The following is a 27,937-nucleotide window of genomic DNA, read 5'->3' on the forward strand; positions in this document are numbered from 1 at the left end:
CGTATGTCTCATAGGTCCCATGGTCGTGTGCCTTTGGACCCACCGGGTGGGGACCGATGACACGCTCGAGCAACAAATTTTAAACGTTTATAAATATTTTTTTGAAAAGGCGGATATTCATGTAAATGTCCGCGATAGGTAGAGCTTGTATCGAAGTGTTGAGGCAGCAAAAGATATGCAATTCTCGGCTTAAGATTTGAGGGCCAGAGATCATTTTGCAATTTTTGATCCCTCGGTACCACATCTCCACTATGTATCTATATACTTGTTTCTAATCTCCTAGGTTCCGGCTTGACATGAAGATCGCCGGCACCCTTCTATACCGTTATAGAGCCAGTTACACGCTATTATTACTGTGTATGTGTTTTTTTTTGTTTTGAGTATTTCTTTTGCATACTCATACTCATTCTGTATATTCCGGTTGACGAAGAAATAAATCTCTCTCTCTCTCTCTCTCTCTCACGGTTCAGTAATTTGATTGACACATCCTCCGATCATTTGCAAACCAAAACATAACATTGCGGATTGAAGACGAGATTCGGAAAGGGCGGATTTGAGTTTTTGTAGATGGAATATTAAGGGATTGTTCTTGAGGCAATAAATCAAGGCATAATTTTAGATATATCACACCATCATCATCACTGTTTATTCCTCTGTCTTCGCCCTATCTTCATATATGAATTTGAAGTTATGCTTATTGACATGATCGGTCGAAAGTATATGGGGATGGGCTAACGGCCTAGCGGCTAGCGCTAGAACTGTCACCAGTTACTGTTGCGCCATTGTTGTGGTATTGGAAACGGAGAAAACTTATGATGAAGCGGGCACAAATCTTTAAAGACACTTCTCGCAGCAAAGGAAAGGTACATTTTGAATATTTGATTCATTACAATGGCAAAATTTCTACAGGGTTGGTGCGATGACATGCAAAATAAGGTCAGTCACATGCAAAATAAGGTCAGTCGCGACATGCAAAATAAGGTCAGTCCGCGCATAAATCCAAATCTATACTTCTATTACAAATCCAACTTTTTTGTTATGAAAATTGAAAAGTAAATTCAAAATATCTTTCCTGTATAGCAGCCTACTTTCAACATTGAAATTCCTTATCTATATCCTAAATCCTAAGATGTTTCAATCAAAAGATAATCATGATTATCTTGATTACGAAGTCAGTCGCATGTAGAATATTATTATCAGTCCGCGCATAACTCCAAATCCACACTTCAATTACAAATCCAATTCTTTTTTTCTTATGAAAAATAAATTCAAAATATCTTTCCTATATAGTAGTTTCATGATTGACATTCCCCATCTATATCCTAAATCTGAAGATGTTTCAACAAAATGTAATCAGACGATTAGTACGATTACGAGGTGAGTCGCATGTAGAATATTAACAGTCCGCGTATAAATCCAAATATTTACTTCAAATCCTACTTTTTTCTTATGCCACTGACCTTATTCTGCAATCTGCATGTGGCGACTGACCGTATTTCGCATGTGACTGACCTTATTTTGCATATCATCGCACCAACCCTCCTCCAAAATTTGGCCAATGAATGGATCGATTGGCCATGGATTGGGTAGGCCGATACGGTTATTCAATATCATTGGCCTGGGGAGATCGGACTGAGAATCTCAGCCTGCGGAATCATCAATTAGCATTTGAATCTAGGCCCAGGGAAACCGCGAATATATTTGCACTGTGGACTGCATGAGAATGCGTGAATGCTCGCCTGCAAAAAGAAACGGATACATATTGAATACTCCACCAAGTTAACTTGATGTAATTCAAAATTTATCGTTACAATTACATGATAGCAAACATGTCTGAATGTCTATTACTTTATTGTTATTTATTTAGAAATAACATTCCCGTGAATGATGAGTTTACTAATGGTAGTTGTTCGTTTTAACATTACTCTATTAAATTGATTTGGTCGTAATCCCGTAATTTCTTCAACCAAGAATCTAGCATCCAAGCTAATGTAGAAAAATGACACAACACAAGTTATAGTGTTTACTTTATTCAAATGTCTTGTGATGGTTCAGGGGGCCTGTAAACTGTTGAAACTGCAATTGTTAGATGCTCTCTCCGTGTGTGTGAGTGATGGATATAGACTTTTCAAAGAATTGGCCACATATAAATTCTGTACGTCATACATTTGAACAACAAGACGATTCAATTACGAGAAGCATTTGCCAGCTCAAATATTTCGCATGCATCCTTGCTGCGTATCTGGTTGTAACCAGATTCACCGGGATGATTTACAGAAATTTTATTTCACATCTCCATGGCCATGACTAAAACCGGGAAATTTATATTGGGTCAATGTTGTCTCATGTATGTGCCATTTGAGGTGGCCTGAAACAGGCGTAATTGATTGGGTAAAGTGTGAAAATAGCAAGAGATAACCCTTGTTTTTTAATATAGTAATGAATTTGTTCCAGATTTAGTTGGCACATTCCATCTTTTACAATGTGATATTGAGCTGGAGCATACATAGATCAATAAGTTGCATGTCAGCGCCAGTATATTCTAGGCTTTACCCTATACCGGTACCGGTGTTTTTCAGGTGTTTCCAGTTTACCAAAAAGTAGAAGACTTATATGCTGCAATTGGTAAATGGTGTGGTGCGTCAGTGTCCGGTCTTTACACAACCGATGGTGCGGAGATCACCGATGTGGATGTAATAAGGTATTCGCGTTGAAATACAGATGTGTGTAATATATTCAAAGCTGACCACAGCAGAGACGTTACGATGTAGCTTGTGAAAGTTGGTATTCTCGCACACAACCGATATTTATGATTGATTTTAGTCGCAGTATCTTCATTGTTATTATTTTGGAAGCATAGTTCTTTAAACTGCTCAAATTCAGCTGGCATGACAATTAAATTTTAACATTAAATTGACCAAAAAAGGGGACTAGTGAAATTTTCCATTTTTCTGAAGATGTGGTTGGTATGGAATGTATGATATTATTTAGTGTTTTCGAATTGAATGGTATTGACTTCTATATCCCTCTAAAGGCCTCACTCAACTAATATTTTTCAGGGACAATGAGATATTATACATTTCCAAACCTCATCGTTCATCGTCGATGCAATCTGGTAAGCAGGCCCATACTTAATACTTATATTTCTGTCTCTAAAATCAATAGATTGATTTGATGCTGGAATCAACCAAGCGTTACAAACGGGCAAGTTTTGATTGGCATCTGTTATGGTAAGGGCGTTTTTTTTTACCTAAAAAAGGAAAATTTTGACCAAATTTTGACCTAGCGTATGTAAATTAGGTGTTTTCCCAACATAATGTTAAAGATGTACCACTTATTTTCATTTCTGGTTGGAACTGGCTGTCCTAACGAAGTAGTTTGGCCTGTAAAAACGTTTTTGGCTTGGAAACAGGCAACTTTTTACATGAAAAAACCAATATTTCAACGAAATCTGGCCCTATGAAGAATTCCAGTGGTTACAATACGTATTATGGTAGAAATAAATAATAATTTTTTTGTAGCACGAGGTATACTTTCCTACAATATTGGGTAGAAAGTGCATGTCCTTACTAAGATCCTTGCCAAGGACGTTCAACAGCAGTTGTTGGCTCACAACACTCAAGTTGTGCCTACACTGCTGGTGACACACCGTGTTGCTTCATTCTGACAATGTTGTCTACATCACAATTTTTCATCACGCTCTTCTTAATATAAGAATGATGCTATGCCCAAGAAGTCTTTCTTCAGTTAGGATATTGCGGTACGTTGGCCATAACACCATGTCCACTAGGGCTCTTCAAAAATGACTTTTTTTCTCAAATCGCACTGGCTACTTGATAAAATTGTTAGGTTACCTAATTTAAGCCTACACACCAAATTTGGTTCAATTCCAACCAGTAGCCGCATTGCTACAGGAGAAGAAAGTTTCTATTTATTATATAATAATAAATAACAAAAAATTTGAAAATTTTCTGTTCACCCCATGAAAGTGTTGAGTTGTCTATAGAAACTATGTTCATCAAATTTGGTTCAATTCCAACCAGTGGAAGCGGAGTTATCGCCGTCGAAAAATTCGGATTTGAATAAAATAGTATTTACGGTGACCAATTCTTTAATTTAATTATTTATTATAGTGGTGCCCACCGTAAATACTATTTTATTCAAATCCGAATTTTTCGACAGCAATAACTCCGCTTGTACTGGTTGGAATTCAACCAAATTTGGTGAACATCTTTTCTATAGACAACCTAACACTTTCATAGGGTGAACAGAAAATTTTCAAATTTTTTGTTATTTATTTTTATATAATAAATAGAAACTTTCTTTTTCTGTAGCAATGCGGCTACTGGTTAGAATTGAACCAAATTTGGTGTGTAGGCTTAAATTAGGTAACCTAACAATTTTATCACGTAGCCAGTGCGATTTGACAAAAAAAGTCATTTTTGAAGAGCCCTAATGTCCACCTATTTGTTTTATTTGGCCATTTATGATTCACAATGAGCAGACAATTAGCCGTTTACAACGGTAGGCCTATAAAGTAGGCTACAATCTGTAAAATATCGAATGATAAGTTCACCGAAAGTGGAAAATCTACGATACAAACGAAATGCAGACGTCAAAACAATTTTGACTTTATAAACAATTTTGACAAATCTTGACCTAACGCTACAATTTTGACAAATTTTGACATCTAAAAAAAACCGCCCTAGTTATGGTATATTTACCCTTTCTGATTCTGCTTAGATCCAAGCAATCTGGACCAGTTGGACTAGTATCTTGCCTTTTTGAGATTACCCTGATATTTGGGTTTTTCCCATCGCTTCTGTTCAGTTTCCATGGGAAAATTGGAAATTGAAATGTCGTGATTTTAACGGGGCCTCTGCAGACAACCGAGGCGTGAAACAATTACTGGCGGCGCAGGTCAGGGATCATTTGCAACGATTGCCCAATTTAAGTGCAATGTTGTCGCCCATTGTTCGATTCATCACTACATCAGTAGCCCCGCTGAACTTATAATTGCCGAAAATATATTTGATTACGCAGTTGATTAAAAGACCCGCGGCAGCTCCTAAGCATCGCATCGCTGCGAAATGTTTCTAACTTTGATTGCAATTATTGTTCAATCTGTACCTCCAAGACCTTATAATTTGATTACGCAGTTGATTAAAAGACCCGCGGCAGCTGCTAAGCATCGTATCGCTACGAAATGTTTCTAACTTTGATTGCAATTATTGTTCAATAAAACTGTCTCCGTGTCTCTACTTGTCCTATATTGCCATCTAGCGAATATTATACCGACGATTGAACCAAGCATACGTAGAAGTCGTTCGTTTCCAGCTTTCCCGCCATTTCTCCCGTGCCCGCTGACGTGCAGTAGACGCACAGCCGGAACACATCTGAGAACGATTCACGCACGGATCTTGAGCGTGCTTGCAATAAGAGCTCACGTAATATTCTTGTGGTACAGCAAAGCAACACAGCAACAGATGCAATCCATATAATCACGCCAACTGGAGCGTTCTCGAGTATGTCCACATGTTAGTCGTTCACCTTGCATACCAAATGTGGGTTTCACTGATGTGAAACTAGCCTGCGTTTTGAGGCATGCGGATCGGCCTTTGACAGACAAACTTCGCATGTAACGTTTGCAGTAACATACCTCTTCGTCTTCATAGTTTGATCACCTTGTAATAAATCCGTAAGCTATTTCTAATTCAGTGTGTCCTTTGCTCTTTTTAACACGTTCTTTCATTTTATCACTAGATTTGTAGCCAAAGGTGAGAGTTTGATTAGTCCACTTTCATACTTGGTACTCGAACAAAACTACTTAATTTGTACACGTGGTTCAGGGATCAGTTAACATCGTTTTTATGAGCAAAATTGTCAGAAGTACCGTGTGATATAGCTCCGGTATCACGGTGACGTAATACATATTCGAAGGTTGCACCTGTTCGTAGCATCATTACTTGTGTAACGATGGTCCTGAGTACACCCTGCAATTTCGAGAGCGGTCACCTCCGATTAATTGTTGAAAGTATCCGACCTCGCGACCGAATCTACTCTTTGAAACTACTTGAGTACTTCTCGGACGTTTGATTTTCTATTTCCAATGGAAGTCGTTTTGATACGCATTGGAAACCGCTATGTCTAATGGTAATTATGTAGAAATTTACGTCCATACTTCAGTATCAACTTACTACTTTGCAGAGATGAGCGTGCACTAGAAATAGGATTTGGCAAAACCGGGTTTGCGAAATTTGGATTGGATAAGGATTTCAGTTTTTTTTTTCATCTTCGATGGATTAGGATTGGATTTTCGGGGAGATTGATGTCCTGTGGCGAACGGCGACAAAGTTTCACGTCCTACCACAGTTACTTCATGTACTTTGTCACTCATTTAGAGTATATTTCTTTTTACAGAATTATAGACATAAGACGTAGGCTCTCTAAGTGGATTTCTAAGTTTGAATCGGATTAGGATTGAAATATACAAATTTCTGGATAAGGAATAGGATTTGAAGCTTTGGATTGGATTAGGACATGGGAATTTAAAATCCGCTCATCTCTGCTACTTTGACCGCCGCTTTCATTTAGATCCGGACGCGGACCGCTGCGAAGACTGGATCACACTAAACGTCGGCGGCAGGACCTTCTGCACGGCCAAGTATCTGCGAATCGGATTCCAGCCGATTTCTGCATGACCGTTAATACCCGCCTTGGTTTTTGTTTAGGAGCACGCTGGTCGCCGTGGAGCCCGAGAGCATGCTCGCGAAGATGTTCGACTCCAAACGTGAGTTGCGACCTCGGTGAACTCGGGCCGCTGCGTTTTTCGCGCGCTCCGCGTCACGTGACTAGACGCCATTGAATTTGGGTCGGCTTTGTTCTGTTCGAGTTTCCCTTTCCGATCGGCTGTCAATCGCGGCTTTCGGCGCCATTGTATCTCGCTCCGCAATGCATTTGTGTAGGTTTGAAGTTTCATTCCGGTTTTGTAATCTTGATATCGCCACGTCTAGTTTTTTGTGTTGGGAAAGGAAAGGACGTGGTATAGGAGCAAGTCCGCGGGATCGTTTGAGTTCGACTGCATCGAGTTCATTACTGTGATAACTTGACATCGGACGCATTCGACTTTCTATTCTTACTTACAAAGGCTTCCTCATTTAGAATATGATATTCTAGGGATGTGTCGTGTGTGATTTACGATACTGTTGTGATCTTTCTGATTAATGTTTAGCCCGGTGTCAAGCGGGTCAGCCGCGTCCACGAATGTCTCGGCGCCGGGCGTGACTGTGTTGCGATGAAAATTTCCGTGAACACGCGAGACGCTATTGTTTCATTATGTTCAGTCGCAAACCCGATGACACGTTATATTATTTCGGCACGACGATGCCCCCTGTAGCCTTCCACTCTTTCCGATGTCCGAATGTCATATTTCGTACTGTTCATGTTCAAAGAAGTCACCGATGGTGCTGAGGGGGAACTATTACCGTAAAATTATGCGGAGACGGTAGTAGAAGCGGATTTTTCCAATACAGGCTGAAAGTACATGGCGCACAAGGGGCGGTCAATGAATTCTGAGAAGTGCTACTCAGGTGAAAGTAGAAAAATTGAGTCAGAAGTAGCATTCCAAAGACATGGTAAAACTGTTTTAGGTAGAAGTTGGAGACGAAGATCTGTAGAGTACTCGAGTAGGTTAAAAATAGTAGATTCGCTCGACGGATCGCATGCTTCTGGCAGGAGGCGGCCACTTTCGAAATTTCACTGTTTATCGGCGCCACTAACGCAAAACGACTAAGGACACTATACAAACAGGCGTGATTTTCGAAAATATACACATTCCGTGATACAGGATACTTTCGCTCGATTGCCTAGACAATTTTGCTCACAAAAGCGGTGGGAGCATAACCGGTAACAACTTTCTTCGTTACAAAATCCAAAGTCTAAGAAGTTTGTAGTTTTACCAAAAAACTTTATAAGTAGGTAAACCCACAATTATAGTACTCCGAAAAGGTATAAGTAAACTCGTTTCTGGCCACATATGCAGAGTACTAGAAACCGGCAGCGTTGCCCAGTAAGTAGTTTGAAAAGTAATTTACGACTACACGGCTCCAAGACTTTAAACTTTTCAATGCAGTCCGCGCAACTGCGTAGGCTGAGTAGCTTGCGATGCTTCGAATATTAGTTTTACCTCATGTTCCCCCTCTGACAACTGTCGGTGCCGAATACCACATCTAGGGTTGCATTTAAAGCAAATGGTTGTTTAAAACACAGATGTGGTATTCGGTATAATTGTGCAAACACTCCCAAAAACATGTTGTATGAGCCTATGGACGATTACCACCCGATTTAGCCCACGTATAAAATATGGAGTGGTTGGAACCCTCAAAATAGTCGGTTCAGCAGCTGTAGCACGTAGACATTTCGTCAAAGGAGCTATATTTACCCTATATTTAGAATTGTCAATGCCAATCCCCTATGGCGTCACAATTGAATATTCGTGACGTCGTGGCTTAAAAAAACACAATAAAAATCATGTTTTAAACAAGGGCCTTGTTTGTTCTAAATTGATTTTTGTTTTAAATGCAACCCTAACCACAACTGGCTTCGCACATTTATTACAATCACGGTCAATACTCGGTATCGTCAACCGTTGGTGTAAACCTAAAGTCGTAACGTTGAATTCGCAATGCCCTTATAGCGACTCGGGCTTGCTTCGAACGGCAGTAACCCGGGTGAAGTTATTTGCTTCGGAATCTTCGACACGACTCATATGCATGCATTATATTCCGGAAGGTGGTGGTATTGAGTCGCCTCCGCACATCCCACTATCACAAAGCTGAAATGATTACAGAAACAAAAATAATTCGCCCCTGATTAGACAATGACTTGTCAAATTGTTATTGAGCGTTGTAAAATAACTTGGTCGTCGTTTCATCTTACATTACATCCATTTGTGCAGCCGCTCCTACATGTCGCCGGCAGCAAATTGAACTGTTTCGATTCGGCATTTATATTTTGCCCGCTGATTTAGACCGATGGGAGAACACGATAGACCGGTCCGGAGCCTACCTGCTCGACAGATCTCCGGAATATTTCGAAGTCATACTCGGATACCTGCGGCACCGACAGCTGATCATAGGACCCAGCGTGAATCCGAGAGGTGATTTTCATCCTTGTTTGCTCCTACTGAAACCAGTTTTTCCAAACAAACCATCGGTTGATGAAGTATAACGCTATTACGGTAATTTAAGCACCTTGACTAATAGACATCCTGATTTGCTTATAAAAGAGGTGCTTTCGATCCTGGTTTTGCTTTCTAAGAAGGCTATGATAGAGACCATTGATTTCATAGTCTGTTCCGCTGTCAAGTCGCTATATATTTGGCGATAGTGTCCTATTGAAGTATCGCGTCACGTTTTTAAACGGTAGATTTCGAGTTGTCGCACGCTCACCTCACAAGCGAATCCACAACAAAGCTCGTATAATTCATCACGCCCTATTATTCCAATAACTAATAGCTTATTTACCCGGTTCTTACCTTGTTGACTCTGGTACAGATTTAATTGCTTTGGGTGTTATAATCAACTGTTTTGTAATTATCCCCGGCCGAGGCTAGCCTCGCTACAACACAGCGTATAGCGCGTTTCCTTGATGCTGCATAACTAAGAGGCCTATCTTGGGCTTAGACGCTGTCAGACAATTGTTTATTGTCAATAAGCGGCGTGGGCATCGGCGGGGGTCCTCGTTTTTGGCCAAACACAACATTTGTTTAAAGTAAACGCCCGCCCGATAATGTTGTTGCATGCATGTAATTGTGTTTGCGCGCTCGGTTTTCATAACAGATCCCGGCGCTTGGTAACAAGCAATTATGATACGTCACGCCGGCGATGACGTGGCCCTGCGCGCGCAGGTAGATTGCGAGCGCTTTTCGCGGGCGCAATAAATTTCGTGACGGAATTTTTTCTTGCTCATTAAAAATCTTCGCCGAAAAGGCGCGCGCCCGATCGGAATGCGACTTACGGGGGCAGCGTTTTCCGAGCGGGTGAGCACGGGGGTAATCCAATCTCCGATAAATGTTTCGTGCGATGGGTTAATGCGGCGCGCACACAAATTCCGCGGTCCGTCATGCGCTTTTGTGCGTTTAACCCGCGATGCGAGATAACCGCGTGCCGCCCGGGGCCCGTAATTTTCGTGAGAAAGCGCGCGGCCGGAGGAAATTTCTAATTGCCGTGGTTGTTATGGCAACAACGGGCTTCATTGTGCGGGTGCTTGGCGCGGTGATTTACGGGCGAAACCCGAGCCGGGGTTGAGTCGACTCAGGTTGGAAACGAATTGGCGGATGAAAAAAGAATGCCAATTTCCAATTTCCAATTTAGGTGTTTTGGAGGAGGCCAGATTCTTCGGTTTGGACAGCCTGATGGAAAAACTGGAGACTTTGGTTGAAGTAGGTCCACGACCTTTTCCTTTTTCTGATTACGACAGGAAAGATAAAAGCGACTTTGTATATGGTCACAAATTTGCGCCGCCCGCTGGAGAGTTGCGGGGTTGGCTTGTTTACCATTCGTGACTTTGGTCCGGATGGGCTGAGTCACGGGTGTGGGATCTTTCGGGATTGGACTGTCCCATGGTGTCGCGAATTGTGATATGTCTTTTTCGACAGGAGTACCAGCCAAAGACGGATCACACGCCGCTAACTAGGAGAGAAGTCATCGGAGCTCTGTTGGTGAATCAAACCAATTGCGAACTTCGATTTCAAGTAATTTGGTTTTCTGCTGGTTTGTGACAAAAAAGAACGGGCCCCGTTATGCTGTTAATGGGGTTTCGGTGACAGATCAGTCGCTTTTTACATTCGTTTATTGTTATTTGTATTGGTTCAAAACACCGCAAGACTGCGACACCAGGAAGAGATGGAAGGTCTCGAAACGACAAGGAGTAGTCTTTAAATCAGACACCCACCTTGACCATGGCCTGGAACATGCAAACAAGAGTCATGCGCACTGAATGAAAAGTAACAGAATATAACACAGATTAACACGTTCTCGGGGGTCAGGACACGCAACCATGACCCTGAAATGCTGGAGACGGGGTCCGATAAACAACCCTGACCAATCGGCAACGGTTGCCGTGTTTTTCCCGCGTTACTAACCGCCGATATTTGCATGTTACTTTTACGTCAAAACCGCGTCCCCTGTTTTGCCCATCGAAGAGACTTTTCGGGGTATACAAAACTTTAATACACATTTTAGCAATACACTCATAGCGAATATATATTTAAACGTGGGCTTTTCGAGATGAAACTCATCACGCGTAATCGTTGGCACATGAGGAATTTAGCGTAGAACTACATTGCATATAACCATTCATGACATCACATAACCAAGCACAATATAAAATGCACACAGACCGTCAGCGTATTGCTCAGTGCTTAGTTTCAGCTTGATCAAAAATTCCTCCCGTTGGCATACATGCGTTGTGGATTTTGTTGCCTATCGGTAATTGTGAGGGGTATGGCTATTTTGAAAAAGGGGATAGTTCGTTTGCATTTTGACGGCGGAATGTGTAATCACGGGAAAATGTCGATCGAGCTTAGCGATAGGTAAAATCCCGGAATTGATTGGATTTCAGTTATGACGCCGCGATGTACTTGTTTCGAAAAGAAAACAAATTCGCTCGCAGGCACCCGAAAAGTGACCCGTCCTTTGTTACGGCGGAGTTATGTAGACAGAACGTTGAATAACAACGAACGATCACGCGATGACAAACCGGCCGCACTGCATTCCGCTCTTACACGACAACCAGGGTTTTCAAAATCAACCTTTACGAAACTGTAAGACTGTGCACTATGATTCGAGAATTCGCATGCGAATCGCGCATAAATTTTAATGATTGGAGTTGTCTGGTGAGATACATTTTTTTACGTACTGTACCATACGCCGCTAACCATTAAGAGCTATCTTATCAACGAGAATTATAGTTTCGATATTTTTTACCACGGATGAAGCCTTCATACCTCGATTGGTCGTATCACGGCATCCAAAACACGCAGTACAAAGCTTTAGTTGGAAAACATTTTTGTGAAGTCGGTGTCAACCCGCAGTAGCATTGTCGGAAGGTGCAACGAAATAGGCCGGGCCGAAAAAATGCCAAATTTCCTTAACTGGCATTTTCTTCGTTGTGGTCGCATAAAAGTTACGTATTTGAACTTCTCGCATCAGCCATACTCTCATGACGTTATTATGACTGATACGTGAATCCTGGACTCGACTCCAAGCCAATTACTCGATTCGTAATCGAATCACATGGGTATTCGATTTTGCGTAGTCTCATACATAACCCGTCTCTAAATCCGCGGCAATCAACTATACCCAATCCGTTTCGACGCGACCAGCGGGCGCAGGTAATCTCTCCGTGCAAACAGCGCATTTCCGAAAGCTGCGCACCTGCGCTCCGGCCGGGAAATGTAATCGCGTATCCTTAGCCGTGATCTCATGTTTCATTTTTAGCGCTCGGATAGATTTGCGTTTCTGTCTCTTGCGTAGGGTTCCCGTTTGATGTATATCGCCGACTGGAAATTATGATGGATGGCCCGTTCCCTTCAGCGTATCATCGCGGATTCGCCCGCTCGTGATGGATATTGTCTTCAGTCGAGAGCTTCGACTCTCATTCCCAATCGGAGCCTTGTTACTAAAAGCTTTTTATGGGACGGCGTAATTATGAAATTATACAGCGCGCGCCCCCCGACTTTGGCCGGCTTGTTTTCGAGTCGTTGTTCCAACGCCACTTAGAGTGCATTATGCTGGCGCTGCTTAGAAGCGCGACCGCAAAAATGTGACTCCGCCGACCGCGCACAGACGGAGTTGCGTATAGCACGCGATTTATTGCGGTGTTGTTATTCGCGGATCGCGTTCGCACTTGAGCTGTCGAGTGGGTGAGTATGACTTTGTCTCGTGTCACAAGTCTACGCAAACAATCTCCATATTGTAGACGAAGATCTTATTTCGCCAACTACCACCCTGGTGCAAACGAGACAAATACACCAGTTCTTAATGAAGATATATTCCCAGGGGTGGGTTGGATCTGTTTTCAATGTGATACACGTTAACATAACCCACGTCCGTGACTGCACCTCTAGGTTAGATCTCCATAAGGATTAGCTTATTTGATTCTTCACCAATGGGTATGACAGCAAAATTTTGTGCCAGAAAGTTTCAATGGCATGATTTACGCACTTCGCCATAGTGGATCTCTGGTAAATACAGCTATGTTCCACCCGCCTAGAGCAGGGCAAAGCAGTCGACAGATATTTAATTCTCAAGACTGATTCCCGTAACCCATGTTATTGCAGCGCCCAATTGGGTCATTACCTGGCTACATACTCACAAAATTGACTGGAATTCGTCATCTCAAACCTTGCAACCCAGTTTTCGAAGCTTAGATTCCTTCTAACCGCGCATGTGTTCCCAGGGCATGAACTTTTCCGGGGCCGATCTTTCGCGCCTTGATCTCCGTTACATCAACTTCAAGCTCGCCAACTTGAGCGGGTGTGATTTGACGAAGGCCAACCTGAACTCGTGCTCTTTCGAACGGGCCAACTTGACGCACGCTGTTATGGATGTAAGTGCTGCGAGTTCAGACTAGTATAGTAGCCGTGCGACTAAAAGGGGTGCGTTACCAGAAATTTCGAAAATCGTTTCGCAATAACACACTGTGTAACAACAGGCCACGATTTAATACGAGGCATACATCACTTCATTTGTTGCTTTGCATTCTGCTAACGAGACGGATAATTAGGCCGGTGCTGCTTTTGATTACGTCACGAGCGCTGGTATTTCAGCCGCTAACATGATTATGCACGCTGCACCGATTTACGATGGCGAATGAGTTCAATGAAAATCCATCAACGAATTTCGCTTTTCTCAATCATAAGAGATCCGCCAAGAAGCGGAAGTGAACTTCTTGACTTACATAGGAATAAAGATAGCCATAACAGCAGGAGGTGTTCAAAGTATACTCACCGTTGATTCTCAAGTAGAAGTAAAACAATGAAATATCAATCAAGTACAAGTATAAGTGACGATGTTCATGACGTATCGAGACTACTTGAGTGCATGTCGAAAATGAACGGTCCGGGAGTACTCAAGTAGTTTCGAAAAGTATGTTTTTGTGAGCATTTTACACGCGAAAGTGATACAAAGTCATCCCGAAACTACTACTTTTCAAAATCGACATTACAGGGTTGTAATGACTCGAGTCATGACTCGACTCGACCATGAAATCGCGACTCGACTTGACTCTAGTCATTTTTTCAAATGTGTGAAATGTGTATCGACTCGACTTCTACTCGAGTCATTGCGCATGGCTCTAGACTAGAACGGCCAAGACGGACAGTTCATTGTAACTTCGAAGAATAGTAAAGTTCGTCTATCAGTCCTGATACTTGGAAATTACGGCCAGAAACTGTTAAGACTAAGGAACATTACTATATTATGAATGTGAGCCATTTAATAGCACTAGATCAAAGTTGAAAAAGTGTGTTGAACCTGATCGAACTGAAAACTGAACATTGAACATAATGACTTGGACGCGGACCTCGACCCCCCACTCAATTACTTGGACTCGGTCAAGCGGAAGTAGTCCAGAATTATAACCACCCAAGTAGCGCAAGGTCGCAAAATCGACTTGGGTAACTGAGAAAAAGTATAATACTTCATTGCTATCCACCTCTGTAAAACACTTTGAGTGGTGCAAGCACAAAAGCGATTGCAGTCCCGGGGTCAATCCTTGTCCGTGGTCTAGTCGCGCGAGCGCCTCATTGTCGCGGGCGCAATACCCGATTATATCTAATCCACTTCGCTCGCCTCGAAAGGGCGCGAACGTGCAAGGCGTGAAGATGCTGTGCTGCAACGCGGAGGGCGCGTCTATGAAAGGTTGCAATTTCGACGACCCGTCCGGCTTGAAAGCGAACATGGAAGGTGAGCGCTGAGCACTGTGCGCAAGGTTGTAAACTAATGACTCTAGATGTCAAATCATTCGTAAAATAATTCCAGATTGACTGCAACGGCATCAAGTCAATGTTAATGAATAAAATATCCCTCTGTATCAGTGCTTACCACACTTGTTGTATGCGCGTACCAGTTCGAGTATTTTTTACTGAGCTCACGTACCACCTCGTTTTATCGACTGGAACGCAGGCAATTGACTCGAAAGAGCTGACGGGCCATTCTTTTTAGCTTGATCACAAGCTAATGGTATCAAGATCAGTTTGGCACAAATGGTTTGCTGCGAAGAAAAGATTTTGTGCGAAATCTTTTGAAATTGTTGATAATTAATAATCTCCATATAGCAAATTGCGCAAAGCGCAGTTCTTGCGACATATAAAATAAGCGTTATGAGCTTTTAATAGTATGAAGATCTCTCCCGCGGTTGCTTGACTAATTAATTTCAACCACGTGCCTTGATTGAACCGCGATCAATTGAACATACTAGATTGTTTGTGCCATCCCGTCATTTTTACTACATTTAAGATTCTCTGTAACTGGGAACATGAAGCCCCCCTGCGTCACTTGAAAAATCTAGTTTCGGTAGACCCAGCGGTAATTGCATGCAAAGCAAATCTGCATATTTTATTTTTCAATACAGAAATTTGTAGGTTCGCTGAAGCTACAGGCGTGTAACACTTGAGATGCTCCCGCGTATACCACAATTTGGGAACCACTGCTCTATATATAGAAAATGAGTTCTAGCAGTTCAATTACCCCCCGGAATAGGCTTCAGGAAAAAGCTTGCATCTGGGGGAATTCAATAATGTCTTCGTATTCGGTGGTTGAGTTGAAGCAGCCCCATCCACATTTCTCTGTTCCGTCACGCGGAAGAACCGAAAGAGACGTACTGTAATATTTCTCAATATCCTTAAATACGACAGCCAAATTCCCTTGGAGCACCCGCTACTCATCTGATATGAGCCCGAAACAAGTTCTCACTGTGATTGTTGTAAAAGACTGAAAGTGCCAAAATAGAGAAGAAGGTCAAGGTATATAGTCATCGTTGGTACTCTCGTAGAAGTAATGTCAATAATTTTGGCCCGATTAGAACTAGCGATTTCGAAGTAAAGAAAGAAGTATTCTATACGCTTGGTTTGACTGAAAAACTGGAAACGGTCAAGTAGAAGTAGTACAAAATAGTGTAAAATCAAAACCATTTATGGAAGTAGTGCAAGCAGGGAAAAAACTACTTGACTACTGGAAAATGTAGAAATTCTTCGATACTGGGCGCCTCTCCAAAATAGTACCAATGTGCCAAATTAATATCATGGTGCTCAACAGCTTAAAATGGACTTAAAATTTGGAAATATGGCATCAGAACGGGCTAATAGGGAACGCTGAACGTGAATCGAGCAGCCACCACATTTCACAACCCCGACCGCAGAAAGGGCCGTCTCTCCCGTTGCGGCCACGCTAATTTGTTTACCAGCACTTTTCGGCGATCGAGCGGCTACTTTGTAACTGCGCGCGTTCCGCCGTGTTGCGCCAACAAACAGCCGCGGCCGCGCTAATCTCGTTTTCGACAGGTGCCAACATGAAAGGCGTCAATTTCGAAGGCAGCCTGATGGCCGGTGCCAACCTGCGCGTAGCCACGCTGAAAAATTCAAACCTGAAAAACTGCAACCTGCGAGGCGCGGTGCTGGCCGGCACCGATTTGGAAGTGAGTTTCGTCGTTTTCTCGCGATATTTTTCGTGGGGGCCTAACCCAAAACAAAGTGGCGACCCGAAAACGTCGCGTAATATCTGGGACTGGCTTGTCAAGCTCGCGCTCTCACGGTGCTGGCGTTCGATAAGTAGTCGGGATTTCCACTTGGCCGGTTCTCGCGATTGAAATCGCAGTTTCGAGCGACAGGATAATTGCTCTCGCGACCCCGATGCTCGCCCCGCGCGCCCTACTCTATCTCGCGTATTCCGGCGCGTGTTTTGCCGTAAACACAGATGCAATATCGTCAAAGGCCGGTTGCACGGGAAAGGTTAATCGCGCCGGCCGTTACAGCAAAATGACGAGCGCTGCTGAAAATAGCCGCTGTCTTTCCGTTTCCGTAGCGCTCGATCCAGTTCCTTTACTGTAAAATGGATTCTGCGACGTCACGTCACGTCCTGTCTTTGGCTTGTCTTGATAGATAATGCGCGGCGCTTTGCGCATGGCCGCTCGGGTGAGAAATCGAATCGCGTCCCAACCGATCTATCCTCTGTTAGCTATCGTTACGCGCAAGACAGATTTGCCGTTGGACCCTTGCGCTTTGTTGCCGTCGAGCGCTCGGGATTGATAAGGATTATTCATCGGGGTGAGTCACACTTTCGGGGGCTCGATAGCGCGTTCCCGGACGGCGTTGTCATTTCTGCGTGTTTGCGAAAGGGTGCCGTGTTCGGGGGACCACTCAAGGCCCGGTGCCGGACCCGCTTCTGATAAGAACACGGCGGCGTATTAAGTGTCGCTGCCAAATTTAATGGGATTACCGGATCAAAATTAGCGTCACATGTAGACTTGTACAGCCGCCATCACTTCAAGCCCTACGCTTTTCGCTACACGCCGGCGATGTAAATTGTTGCAAAAACAGTTCCGACACTTTAGCATCTGATGTCGTCCCGTTAATCCCGGTTTGAGTAGAGGCGCATTACTCATTAAATCCGGTATGTGTTTTGAGCGTCCGCGTATCCCGGGTGTAACACTAATCGACGCGCTGTTGATACAAGGACGACGCAAGCTGACTGCATTAATGTGGCGCGCGCTCGACTGGAAAAGACGAACGAGGCTAATGAGATGATAGAGCCCGTAAATTACCAGCGATCTCGGGAGCCGACAGGCGAGGCTCGAGTGCTTCCATCTTTGCGATGGGAAGATTATTGCTGTGAACCCGTGCTTTTTCCTCGCAGCGCTACGGACCAGACCGTTTGCGATTCGAAACGCCTGGCGCGTTATCAATTAATCTTACTTACTATGTATTGCTGCCGAAAGATTATGCCGACGCGATCGTTACTGCGAATCATGCGACCAGAAGTTATTGCAAGTTTTTGCATCCTGGCGAGAATCCGCATTAACCCAGCCCCAGCCATCGCTAATAATTGATGTCGTGGAAGATAATGAATAAAAAAAAATCGATGTCGGCTACCGAACACCACGCGATTACCTTAGCCTTGCGGGAATAGGCCATAGGCGAAGCTCACGCTAGGCTAAAATGACAACCGAATTTAGTGGTTTGTGACGTCACATTCGCGATGACATGATTTAGTTGCTCGCCCGTGTCATCTTCCGGGTCTGAACCACTGAGCTATATAAACGCACGCGTCCATCGTAAGTTTCGTGTAGCTGAAATTCGTTTTATGTCGATAGTTAGTCGCCTTGTGCTGTATAATTTGCGTCAATTATGTCGTATTTATAATCTTCATAAGTCAAACGGCTCTCAGCTCGCGTTTTCCCTCGTTATTTGATCTTGAAAGCAGTCAAACGCTCCGTCTCTGTATATCGGTTCGGTGGCATTTTGCGTTGTCCAGACGAAGTGCTGTGCTCAGAATATTTCTCTTTATCACTTAGAACTGCGACTTGTCCGGCTGCGATCTGTTCGAAGCCAATCTTCGGGGATGCAACGTGAAAGGCACCAAATTCGAGGAGATGCTCACGCCGCTGCATATGACACAGACTGTACCATGACGCGGTCTAAATTTGTTTTCTGTAGCGCGCTCGTTTTCCGTATCTTCATATTATTACAGATCTTCATGTACATTGTACTTGTTCAGAGTTTTCTATATTGTGTGTGCTTGTGATTCGAGACAGTCGTTAGGTGGCGAGAGATAAGCATCCTGCAGTAGGGCTCGCCATTTTGCTGAAAGCGACTTTTTTATGGTAACGTCACGGAAGTAACGCATTCGCCGAAATTGTGTGTGCTTACGCCAGGTTTATTAAAGATATATGTTATTACCGGCGTGAAATCATCGGAAATACTGCATCTAACTACGATACACGTACAGATACACTTCTTGCTATGGTTCACGCTGCCGGCAGGTGGATACTGCGTCAACGTGCACTAAATCACTTTGATCTAGGGTTAAATGTTCAGCCGAAGGCATCGTAGCTTAAGTTAGTTGAAAGGTCAGTTGCCGAATTCGATTTTCAGACATCTGGCCGATACGATTTTTACGAACTGCACACACACAGAACACTCGAATTTGTTTGTGCAGTTGTGTTGTATCCTTGCCGCACAGAATGTATACAACCGGTACCCTGAGGTGTTACGTTATTTTCAAAATAATGGTATTGCGTCTTTTCGATGTCAAACCATAAATGTGCGCGTAATAATTGTTTTTAGGGGCATAATTTTCTAGTATGAAGGTCGGTGAGCACTGAGCATATATCCCATCCGCAGATTGCGCTAGCCACGAAACATCTTATAAATAGCCATGATATAACCTGTCTATACCCACTGGGAGCAACGCGGGCGTTCCTAAAATCTAAGTCTTTCCTTTCTCTGTGAATTTTGGCAATTGCAATTATATTCGAGCGCTTTGGAGTCTAGCACCATTGCGTATTCGTTCTATAGTTGCATTCACCAGACTTTTGTTATATTACGCTCATTCCGTACTCACGTGCACTCACACCATAGCACAGATTGGCGTCAACTATCCAGTAGGCTAACCCTATAACAAACCTTCTATTTTAAATTATAGCCTGAATAATTTGCTATTAGTCGACCATCATTCAAGTCCTATTTGCTCACGTTGTGCTAGTTTATTATGGCTTAATATACCGGATTACGACATGTGCCCACTGCCCACTTTATGCATCGGACTTCGGTAACGTAATAGGCTAGCTAATCAATTAATTGCATATAACATACAGTGAATTATGGCTTCTCCGATAACTCCAACTCTGCTAAAGGTCATGCAGGACCGAAACTTGCGCACCCCAAATTAGCCTAAATTATAGAGTAATATTTTGATATTCATATCAATTTTTACAAATGTTTTCGCGCTTTTCCGCGATTTATTGCAGTTAACTGTATTGATATTAATATGGGTACCACTCCCCCAAAACAAGACATAATTTTTTGAACTAGGCATTTCGGCGTCGACCATTTCCGCGTCACGGCACACCAAGACGTTGAAAATGACGTTTCGGCCAACATGCGACTCTGCGCTGTGTGCAGCCAAAAGCTCGGCTTTTTTCGAATTTTCCCTGGTCCAATGTCCATAGGCGCCTAAACGGCTGGTATACGCACTGGTATTGAATGATAAAAATTTTTAGCAATATATTGAAATTGAATTGGTGCCTAATATTCTTGTTCTGGCAATATGAGCCCCGCGTTACAAATGTGATCCGCAGAGAAAAATTATGCGTCCCGTGAAGAGATGTTCGGAGTTGAGTGCGTCTCACGAAAGAAGTTCATCTACTGATCGGGTACGTTTGAGTGATCCCTAAATCTTTTGACTATGTAGCAGAAAAGGTCACGAAATAACAACACACAACATGAGAACGGGCCCTAAATATTCAAAGACATCAATTCCGTCCGTTCTAACCGGAAATCGGGTGATCACGTGGGCATGAGAGTATAGTGAAGTATTTTACAGTAATCCACAAAACTACCAATTTCATTGGCCAAATTAAAACATGAATTTATTTTATTTTCGTGCTTGATGCGACTAGACAATAGTAGCACGTTAACCACCGATAACGATATACATACTGATGTTAAAGCCTACGACGCAAAGGAGTCTGGGGGCGAGGCCCTCGGAAGTATGGTTTATCACCCTATGAGGGGCCCAAGACCAGCGTTTTGGAGGAGGGGGCTGACGAAGTGCTGTTACGGTCCTGCCAAAGGTTATGTAATTCTATTCTTCATATAGTAGTTGTTGTCTGGTGCTGCCATGTTCTGACTCCGAAAGTGTTTTCCAAGTATTATAATATTGTTGGTACCACTGTTGGTGGGCGTTCTCTGCTGATAAGAAACTGGAAGCATCATTTAGGCCTAGTATGGCCGAATGAGTAGTTCATAATTCAACTGGGTTGATAGATAGAGCCTGCAAGTCTACGACATTAAGACTTAATACGCTTTGTCATGAGTCAGATAAGTGCGTTATAGAACCTGTCATACCATGAGCGACAAGACCCATATATATAGGGTCTGCTGTACAGTACAAGTGTAGGTTGATTTTGGAATTTGAGTATTGTGACATCATTACGCTTATTAAAACCTGACGTCGCCTCGTGGCTTCTTCTCTGAGTTCCCTAACATCATTTTCGTGAACTGCTCGACGTGCCTGAACAACAATACGCCAACAATATTGTATTCTAAAAATTCGTAAGATTTCGAGGTTTCAACTCTATAACTATAATCGCACTCGAATATCAGGAAAATACTACAACACGCAGAGTACGTATATATGTCTCAATAACGATGACATACCGGTCAGATCACGAACAAATGTTTTGTAAATACGTAGAAAAGTCCATTAACGAGACGACGAAAATTTGGGCATACGTAAACATTTTGCGGTGTATATGGACGGAACATCGAGTGGTCACTGGCCAGAAATGAACTTGAGCGGTATTCCCTCGACGTGACGATAGTGTAACCTGAATTTTTCTTAATTTATAAAACAATTATGATAATACTTCGACACAGCCACGGCACTAGCAACCCCCGAGCCTTAGATTTCAATTTTATCCAGAACTCTGGTACTCTAGCGTCGACATATCTAAGCTTTCTACCCCGGATTTTACTTCGCTGTGAAATGAAATTTTTGGGTCGCGACGCTAATCGTCACACACTTGAATGTCTCTTGTATACACCTCTAATACCCTCTGTTTATGAGATTGTGAACCGCGAACGATGGATGACCCGACGCGCCCGGTGACGAGACACTTGAGCTTCGGCTACCGGTATCGTAGCGACTCTGTTGGCGGTTCAAAGTGTTGATCATGTGTAGCGGCGACTCATACATGTTCATACAATCCGGGTGTACTTGTTCGTTGATCGGCTCGGACATCAGTCTTCCCGGCCTGCCTCCGTAATAATGTGATTCTGCTCGAGACGACACCTGTGCGGGAGGACTAGCCTGTGGGCCACCGGGCGATATCCGGCGATTTCGCACAGTATCCGGATAAATCTCACTTTTTACAGGCATGCTTTGCGAGCGGTATAGAGATTCGTGTTGTTTCAGGTCGGTACTGTGTGGATGAATCTGGTCCAACGTCTTTGTCGGGCTGGCGCTACCAGACTGAGGTCCGCCATTGTTTTGAATTGAATTGAGTAAGGATTCAGGGGGCGGAATCTGCGGTAGGTTGTAGTCTGGAGTGCTGCTTTTCGATTTCTTTGGAGACGCACATGCTGGCTCGCGACGTTTCCTTTTTCTTCTGAAAAAAATAGAGTAAATGTATGCTGGCGTAGATAGTCATATATATTCTAAGGGGTTTAGTAAAGGGGATTTTTTTAGCATTAACGATATTCTCACGGTTATCATTTCAGTACTTCTCTTTGACGGCAGCTATGGCGTATGTTATTTGCATTTAGCGTGGAGTTCAATAACTTTTTGTCATGTACGTTCAGTGACTATTATAATTATGTATATTTAATTTGCCACCAATTCCATGAAATATCAAAATAATGATGCTGTTCAAAGAAATTCGTTGTGATGCTTCTTCTTGAAGAATCGTAATAACTGTATTAGTTATGGCATAGTGCGCTCTACAAATTTTCGTTTAACATTATCGGCGTATATCTTCACAAACCCCACCTACATAGTTATGTATACAGCGCGACCAATAGAGTAATGTTGTGATGGGATAGTAAAATGTTGGTGGCAAAATACGCGCAATGCTCATTGCCATTCTAAAAACGAGCAATGAAGCGAGGCTTTAGCTTTAGCGGCGGTACCAACCGCTGCCCAATCAGAGTGAATGGTCGATTCACACAATCTACAGTGAGGTATCAGCCATGGTTGATCTGCACCGAGTCCCAACAACACGTATCATGATATTACGCGATGCATTTACTTTACACTATATTATAGTAGGGTTGTAATAAGATTTACCAGCAACAGTTTAAGAAGTGATTTATTTGCTTGGTGTTGGTTGGTAATATATTTCAATAAAGAACTCGAATATTGTCTATCAACAATATTGTTGTATTGCCCGGTAAATCCAAAGATTATCATGAAAACTGATAATTTCACGGCGGTTCCGTAATTAATACATTCGCACAGCTCTGACGCCACACTCTCTCCGTCAGAAGCGGCGTTGACTTGACTATTAGCGTGCTTTCCAAGTGCAATGATAATCTGGCATACCTTTATTGATAATATTGATAGAAGCATGTCTTAAAGGTGTGTCAATACGTGACAAATGCAGAATAGCCTCACTTGTTGACTAATTTGCATCGTGCCGAAAGAAAGCCTGTTGCTGCAACAAGATATCTCTCGAACAAAATGATCGAGTGGAATACAGACAATGGGAGACTGCGATACTGCTGACGTAACAGCGGGATGGTTGACAATTTCCGTTGTTTGTCTCGAAGATATTCGGGCAATGAATGCTTTGTGCAGAAACTTGATTGACGGACGAGAGTTCGGAAGCGGAGGCAGGCGTGGACTACCGCTAGTGAAAACGATTACCCAGATCTTAGAGGCACAACGGGACAAATATCTCATTCTCAACGAATTGCCACGTCACAACTAAACCTTGAAATCGATTCATTGCGGACGTCGTACCACCAGTGAAATGTGCCTGCACAAATGCTGATCCGCAGAGAAAGAGAGTGAGAGAGACAGACATCATTTTTTAAAACGCCATATATAAAACAATTGCCTGAAACAATCTCATGAATTGCGCACATTAGGCTGTTCTTCTATCGATCTACTGCCAAACAATGTTTTGGTTGAGAAAGCTGTAATAATATTATTCGATATAAATTCGAGATGGGTTCGGTATTATCCTCCGAAATACTACCAGTCTTCCAAGTTTCGAGCTGTTGTAGATCGTTGAAAAAACTGAAGACCACAAACGCGATGAAGGTTAATGGAAGGTGCTGATTAAGAACTGCCGGCGCGACCTCGGACTATCCTTCACCATTCAGAATATATTCTCATGGTCGTGTGTGAGTCGCTGCATGTGCCGTAAAAATATCAAGGACAAAAATAAAAAAGCATCCTATTCCTATTCACTAATGATTATGTATTAAAGCAAAAATACATTACAATGTAATTTAGTTCATTTCAATATACATCCCCCCTGTTTTCGGTTGCACACCTCTCGTACAGTCCTGGTGAAAAAGAACATTGTTGGGGTATGCGTCACTCAACTTGTTTCTTGATACACATATATTTGAGGGAAACTATTATAGAGGCACGTGTTCCTTGCACCGAATTTTTGATTTCCTGCATTTTAATTTTATCTCACTTGTGGAAAAAGCAAAGGCATTTGTAATATCGGTTCACGGCTCTGTACACACAATGATGGGGTGTACAGTACATAGCTAATAAAATGTCACGGATATGATGAAACTCTTCTACAATATAGCGCTTGTCTTTCAAAAATATTTCCGCCTTCATTCGAATGTTACGATTGGATAAAAACAACAATATGAGTCAGAAAATTCTTCTAATAATCATTTTCATATCCTATCTGTTGCTTTACAAAATTTCTGTAAGTGTAAATAGTGAATTACTGCGATTTAAAGCCACCGAATTTCTCACACATATATATTCCACGAAAGGTTACTGGATCAAGGGAAATTTTGATGGACAATTGCTTTGTTTCTCGAAATATTTCTTAACCATTGGATACATAAACATCATTCATTATGCACGAAACTGCTGTTGTAGCGTAGCGACTAAATGGATGTTTTGGGTGTCATCATAATCGCCCTAATGTAGCCGTATTCTATTTCAGCTCCTCTGCTTTCGCTTGACGCGTGTCAAGATGTGTAATGACCATTGAAAGCAGAGTTTCACGCGGCAGGCATTGTGACGAGTGATGAATTATAGACATGCCGGAGAGGAATAAAAAAAAACGTACCGAAAATTCCCGTTGTCGAACATTTTTTCACAGTTGGGATCCAACGCCCAGTAATTGCCTTTGCCCGGGTCGTCTTCGTCGCGTGGAACTTTCTTGAAGCAGTCATTCAGTGACAAGTTGTGACGTATGGAATTCTGCCAGCCCGCCCTGCTTTTCTTGTAAAACGGAAAATTCTCGGCCACGTACTGGTAGATTTGCGCCAACGTCAGCTTTTTGTCGGGTGAATTTTGAATCGCCATTGCGATAAGAGCCGAGTACGAATATGGCGGTCTCACCAGCTTGAATATATCTGACTGGCTTGACAAGGATAGCCACGGGAAGTCTGACGCGATGCCGTGGGGGCCGAAGAATTGTCTTTGCGCGTAGGAAGCTGGCGACATGTAAGGTGGACTGTACGGGTTACCGGCTGCGGCGCTAATGCTGGCGGAACCTGCAGCTGCCGCGTTGAACCATAAATACGGACTAGAAGCGCTCGAAGAGTAGTCTAACGCCGACGGGTATGAATGGTGGCCGGTAGCGGCGGCGCCTGCGCTTGGACTTCGAGCTGATACCCCTGCGATTGAATTTTGGTTATAAAAATTTTCGTAAATCGGCGGCGCCGCTGGTCCGATCCCGGTACCGTCCAACAGATCATGGTGGGGCGGGTAAGGGTGATGGTGGTGTGTCGGCATCGAATTCATCGCACCCTCCAAAGGCTTCTGATCAGTCGCGCGTCTGTTGTAGAATTTATCAATGGTTGCTGTTGCGGTGGCTTTGACGATCCACACGTTTGGATTCTCCGGCTCGCAGTAGTCAAAACCTCTCGATCCGAAACTCTGGTATACGGATTCCTGGTTGCTTGGAAACGATTCCGTGTAGGCTTTCGAGCAGAATTGCAAAATATCTGCAGATTGCTTGTGTTCTTCCTCTGTCTTGTATAGCATGCTAGATTCTGCCAATATTGTATCCAACCTGTAATGCCAAATCATAGCCCCATGGGTATATATGAGCGGCTGATTAGCTAATCGTACTTGCTAGTCAACAAAATTATATAATACTAACAATTAGTTTTTATGTATTATCATTCATACTAAATATTGTTGAATTGCAACGTAATATGATCCGAAGTATTTACCGGAATAATCCGTGTTTGCCAAACCGCTACATACAATACAATTCCCTGCTACGTCGAGTTAACTTTGGGTGCAAGTATTCTCGAAAGCCAACGGGCCGCAGAAATTCTCCTTGCTATTGGGCGCCTTCGCTCAACTGAAGTATTTCGGTGCGCTCTTGCATCGGGTAAACATCGTAAAAATAAACACGATATAGGTGACATAACAAGCCGCGATGGTTTATCCAAAAACCCGTTACAGCCGAAATCCCCGTTTCTTGTATTTGTGGTAAAAATAACGATTGCCGCCGGTTAGTTTGTGTTTGCGACTTTTAGAAGGATTTTCATTAAAATCCAGATGAGCTTTATTTAAACGTAAGACAACAGCGACTTAATTTGGCAATAGCTAAAATTGAATATTGCGGATAGCAAAGCTTATTATGATACATGTATGATTGTATAGTTACAGACGGAACATCTTACAGCTAGAAGCATAAAATCGGCATAACATTCAGAAGACTTACCATTTTTTGTTAGCTCGATTCTTCAAATTTTTAGCAGTCGGTTTGAAGAAAAAAACTTGGTCTCGCCGTTTCGATGAGTGTCAAGCAAATGGTTTATATTAGTGAGTGGCAGGATATCTGCTTCCATTACGGCGCTTAGGTGATACGTTGCTTTTTTTACGGCTCGCGATCGGAGAGAGGTTGTTCACAATTGAGAGAAAGAATTAATTACATGGGCCATTCTAATATCATTTTCCCTGCCTTTCCGTATGGCCCTGCCTGTGATAATTGTATAATTTTTTTCATAGAAAAATCAACAATTGCCAAGTGCAACTATACGATAGTTGACTAACCGCGCGCGTGCGCAACTAAGTAATGTATTCAAAATTTTATCACGAGCACAAACTATTACCATTGTATAAATGTAAATACTGCTTATGTGTGAATCGGAAAAATCAAAATACACCAAAGTCTGGTTATTTTGGGATACGGGAGCTTTTCATACTTTTGTGTAGCTGTGATATCCAACAAACATTCGACTTCGTGGATACATCAACTTTAGTGGTCATATTTTGGAAATATATTTTCAGCGCGAAAAACTTCTACTGGTTCGGATCGGATTCATTATGGCCGTGATCTAGTCAGGAGCACTGGCGTGCAGTGTAGGCCTCAATCAGACGATGAAGACCTGAATATTTACGTTTCCGGTATTCTGCTTTGGGTGACTAATCTATAATCCGATAAGGTCGTTATATAAACGTTCGATATTGAAATTCTAGACAGTGTCTCGGGCTATCTTGTTTATAAATCAAGGTGTTACTAGCGATATCATAACTTGTTCTGGCCTGTTTCGCAGTTCCACTGATTATTAGATTTCCCCGCTGATACCGAGTATAGTCCTATCACCCTAATTATCAGACAATCGCCGTTGATTGACAGATCGAGGAGGTTATGTGGCGAATAAGGACATCGTAAAACTGGGAGATATGGTAACTGTGCTGGTCTTTGCAACGATGCTTCATCACAAGTGTTCAATATATTTGTTGCGATCGAATTAGTAACATATCGGAACGCATCTATCTAGCTAAGACGAAAGAGAAGGGTAGTACTCTACTCCTACCTAATTGTTAATTGCAGTACTTCCGACTTTTGCAGTCTGATTGATGAGTGGCCTTAGTTGAAAATGACTTGAAACATTTGTCAGATTCGACTTCTGAACACGCATTGCCTTGCCATAAATTCACAGTATTTGTTTCCGATTCGTTGTTATTGCGATGGAAAAATAATCTACCCGCAA

General features: G+C 42.8%; 2 protein-coding genes and 1 long non-coding RNA gene across 5 annotated transcripts; 1 reads left to right on the forward strand and 2 right to left on the reverse strand.

Moving 5' to 3' along the window:
- Positions 1-536: 536 nt before the first annotated feature.
- LOC145441551 (BTB/POZ domain-containing protein KCTD9-like) lies at positions 537-18,917 on the forward strand. 2 transcript variants are annotated; one of them, XM_080319438.1, is made up of 12 exons: positions 545-863; positions 2,580-2,701; positions 3,060-3,115; positions 6,595-6,664; positions 6,732-6,790; positions 9,029-9,157; positions 10,374-10,441; positions 10,658-10,753; positions 13,462-13,611; positions 14,864-14,969; positions 16,565-16,698; positions 18,574-18,767. In XM_080319438.1, exons 1-12 carry the CDS (start codon positions 813-815, stop codon positions 18,688-18,690), a joined length of 1,158 nt encoding a protein of 385 aa, XP_080175564.1. In that variant the 5' UTR covers positions 545-812; the 3' UTR covers positions 18,691-18,767. The 2 variants fall into 2 exon arrangements, with proteins under 2 accessions (XP_080175565.1, XP_080175564.1); XM_080319439.1 differs by lacking the exon at positions 16,565-16,698 and having other exon boundaries at positions 537-863; positions 18,574-18,917.
- Positions 15,595-16,566, reverse strand: LOC145441554 (uncharacterized). Its single transcript, XR_013915851.1, has 2 exons — positions 16,382-16,566; positions 15,595-16,311 (listed from the first exon to the last, which is right to left on the reverse strand). It is a non-coding gene; the product is annotated as an uncharacterized LOC145441554 (long non-coding RNA).
- A 2,387-nt stretch (positions 18,918-21,304) lies between the features above and the next one.
- Positions 21,305-26,809, reverse strand: LOC145441549 (forkhead box protein I3-A-like). 2 transcript variants are annotated; one of them, XM_080319436.1, is made up of 3 exons: positions 26,662-26,809; positions 25,048-25,998; positions 21,305-22,386 (listed from the first exon to the last, which is right to left on the reverse strand). In XM_080319436.1, exons 2-3 carry the CDS (start codon positions 25,968-25,970, stop codon positions 21,828-21,830), a joined length of 1,482 nt encoding a protein of 493 aa, XP_080175562.1. In that variant the 5' UTR covers positions 25,971-25,998; positions 26,662-26,809; the 3' UTR covers positions 21,305-21,827. The 2 variants fall into 2 exon arrangements, with proteins under 2 accessions (XP_080175562.1, XP_080175560.1); XM_080319434.1 differs by having other exon boundaries at positions 21,305-22,389; positions 26,662-26,808.
- Positions 26,810-27,937: the final 1,128 nt, after the last annotated feature.

The sequence above is a fragment of the Botryllus schlosseri genome, chromosome 6, assembly GCF_051294905.1.
Source record: "Botryllus schlosseri isolate E-star chromosome 6, Bs_hap1, whole genome shotgun sequence".
NCBI classification, from domain to species: Eukaryota; Metazoa; Chordata; class Ascidiacea; order Stolidobranchia; family Styelidae; genus Botryllus; species Botryllus schlosseri.

Excerpts from the sequence above, each read along its gene's own strand:
- LOC145441549 (XM_080319434.1), bottom strand. The coding sequence starts at position 25,970 with ATGCTATACAAGACAGAGGAAGAACACAAGCAATCTGCAGATATTTTG. Across the intron at positions 22,390-25,047 it reads TTCGACAACGGGAATTTTCG|AAGAAAAAGGAAACGTCGCG; the intron begins GTACGTTTTTTT and ends TATTTTTTTCAG.
- LOC145441551 (XM_080319438.1), top strand. The coding sequence starts at position 813 with ATGATGAAGCGGGCACAAATCTTTAAAGACACTTCTCGCAGCAAAGGA. Across the intron at positions 864-2,579 it reads CTTCTCGCAGCAAAGGAAAG|GTGTTTCCAGTTTACCAAAA; the intron begins GTACATTTTGAA and ends GGTGTTTTTCAG. Across the intron at positions 6,665-6,731 it reads AGGACCTTCTGCACGGCCAA|GAGCACGCTGGTCGCCGTGG; the intron begins GTATCTGCGAAT and ends GTTTTTGTTTAG.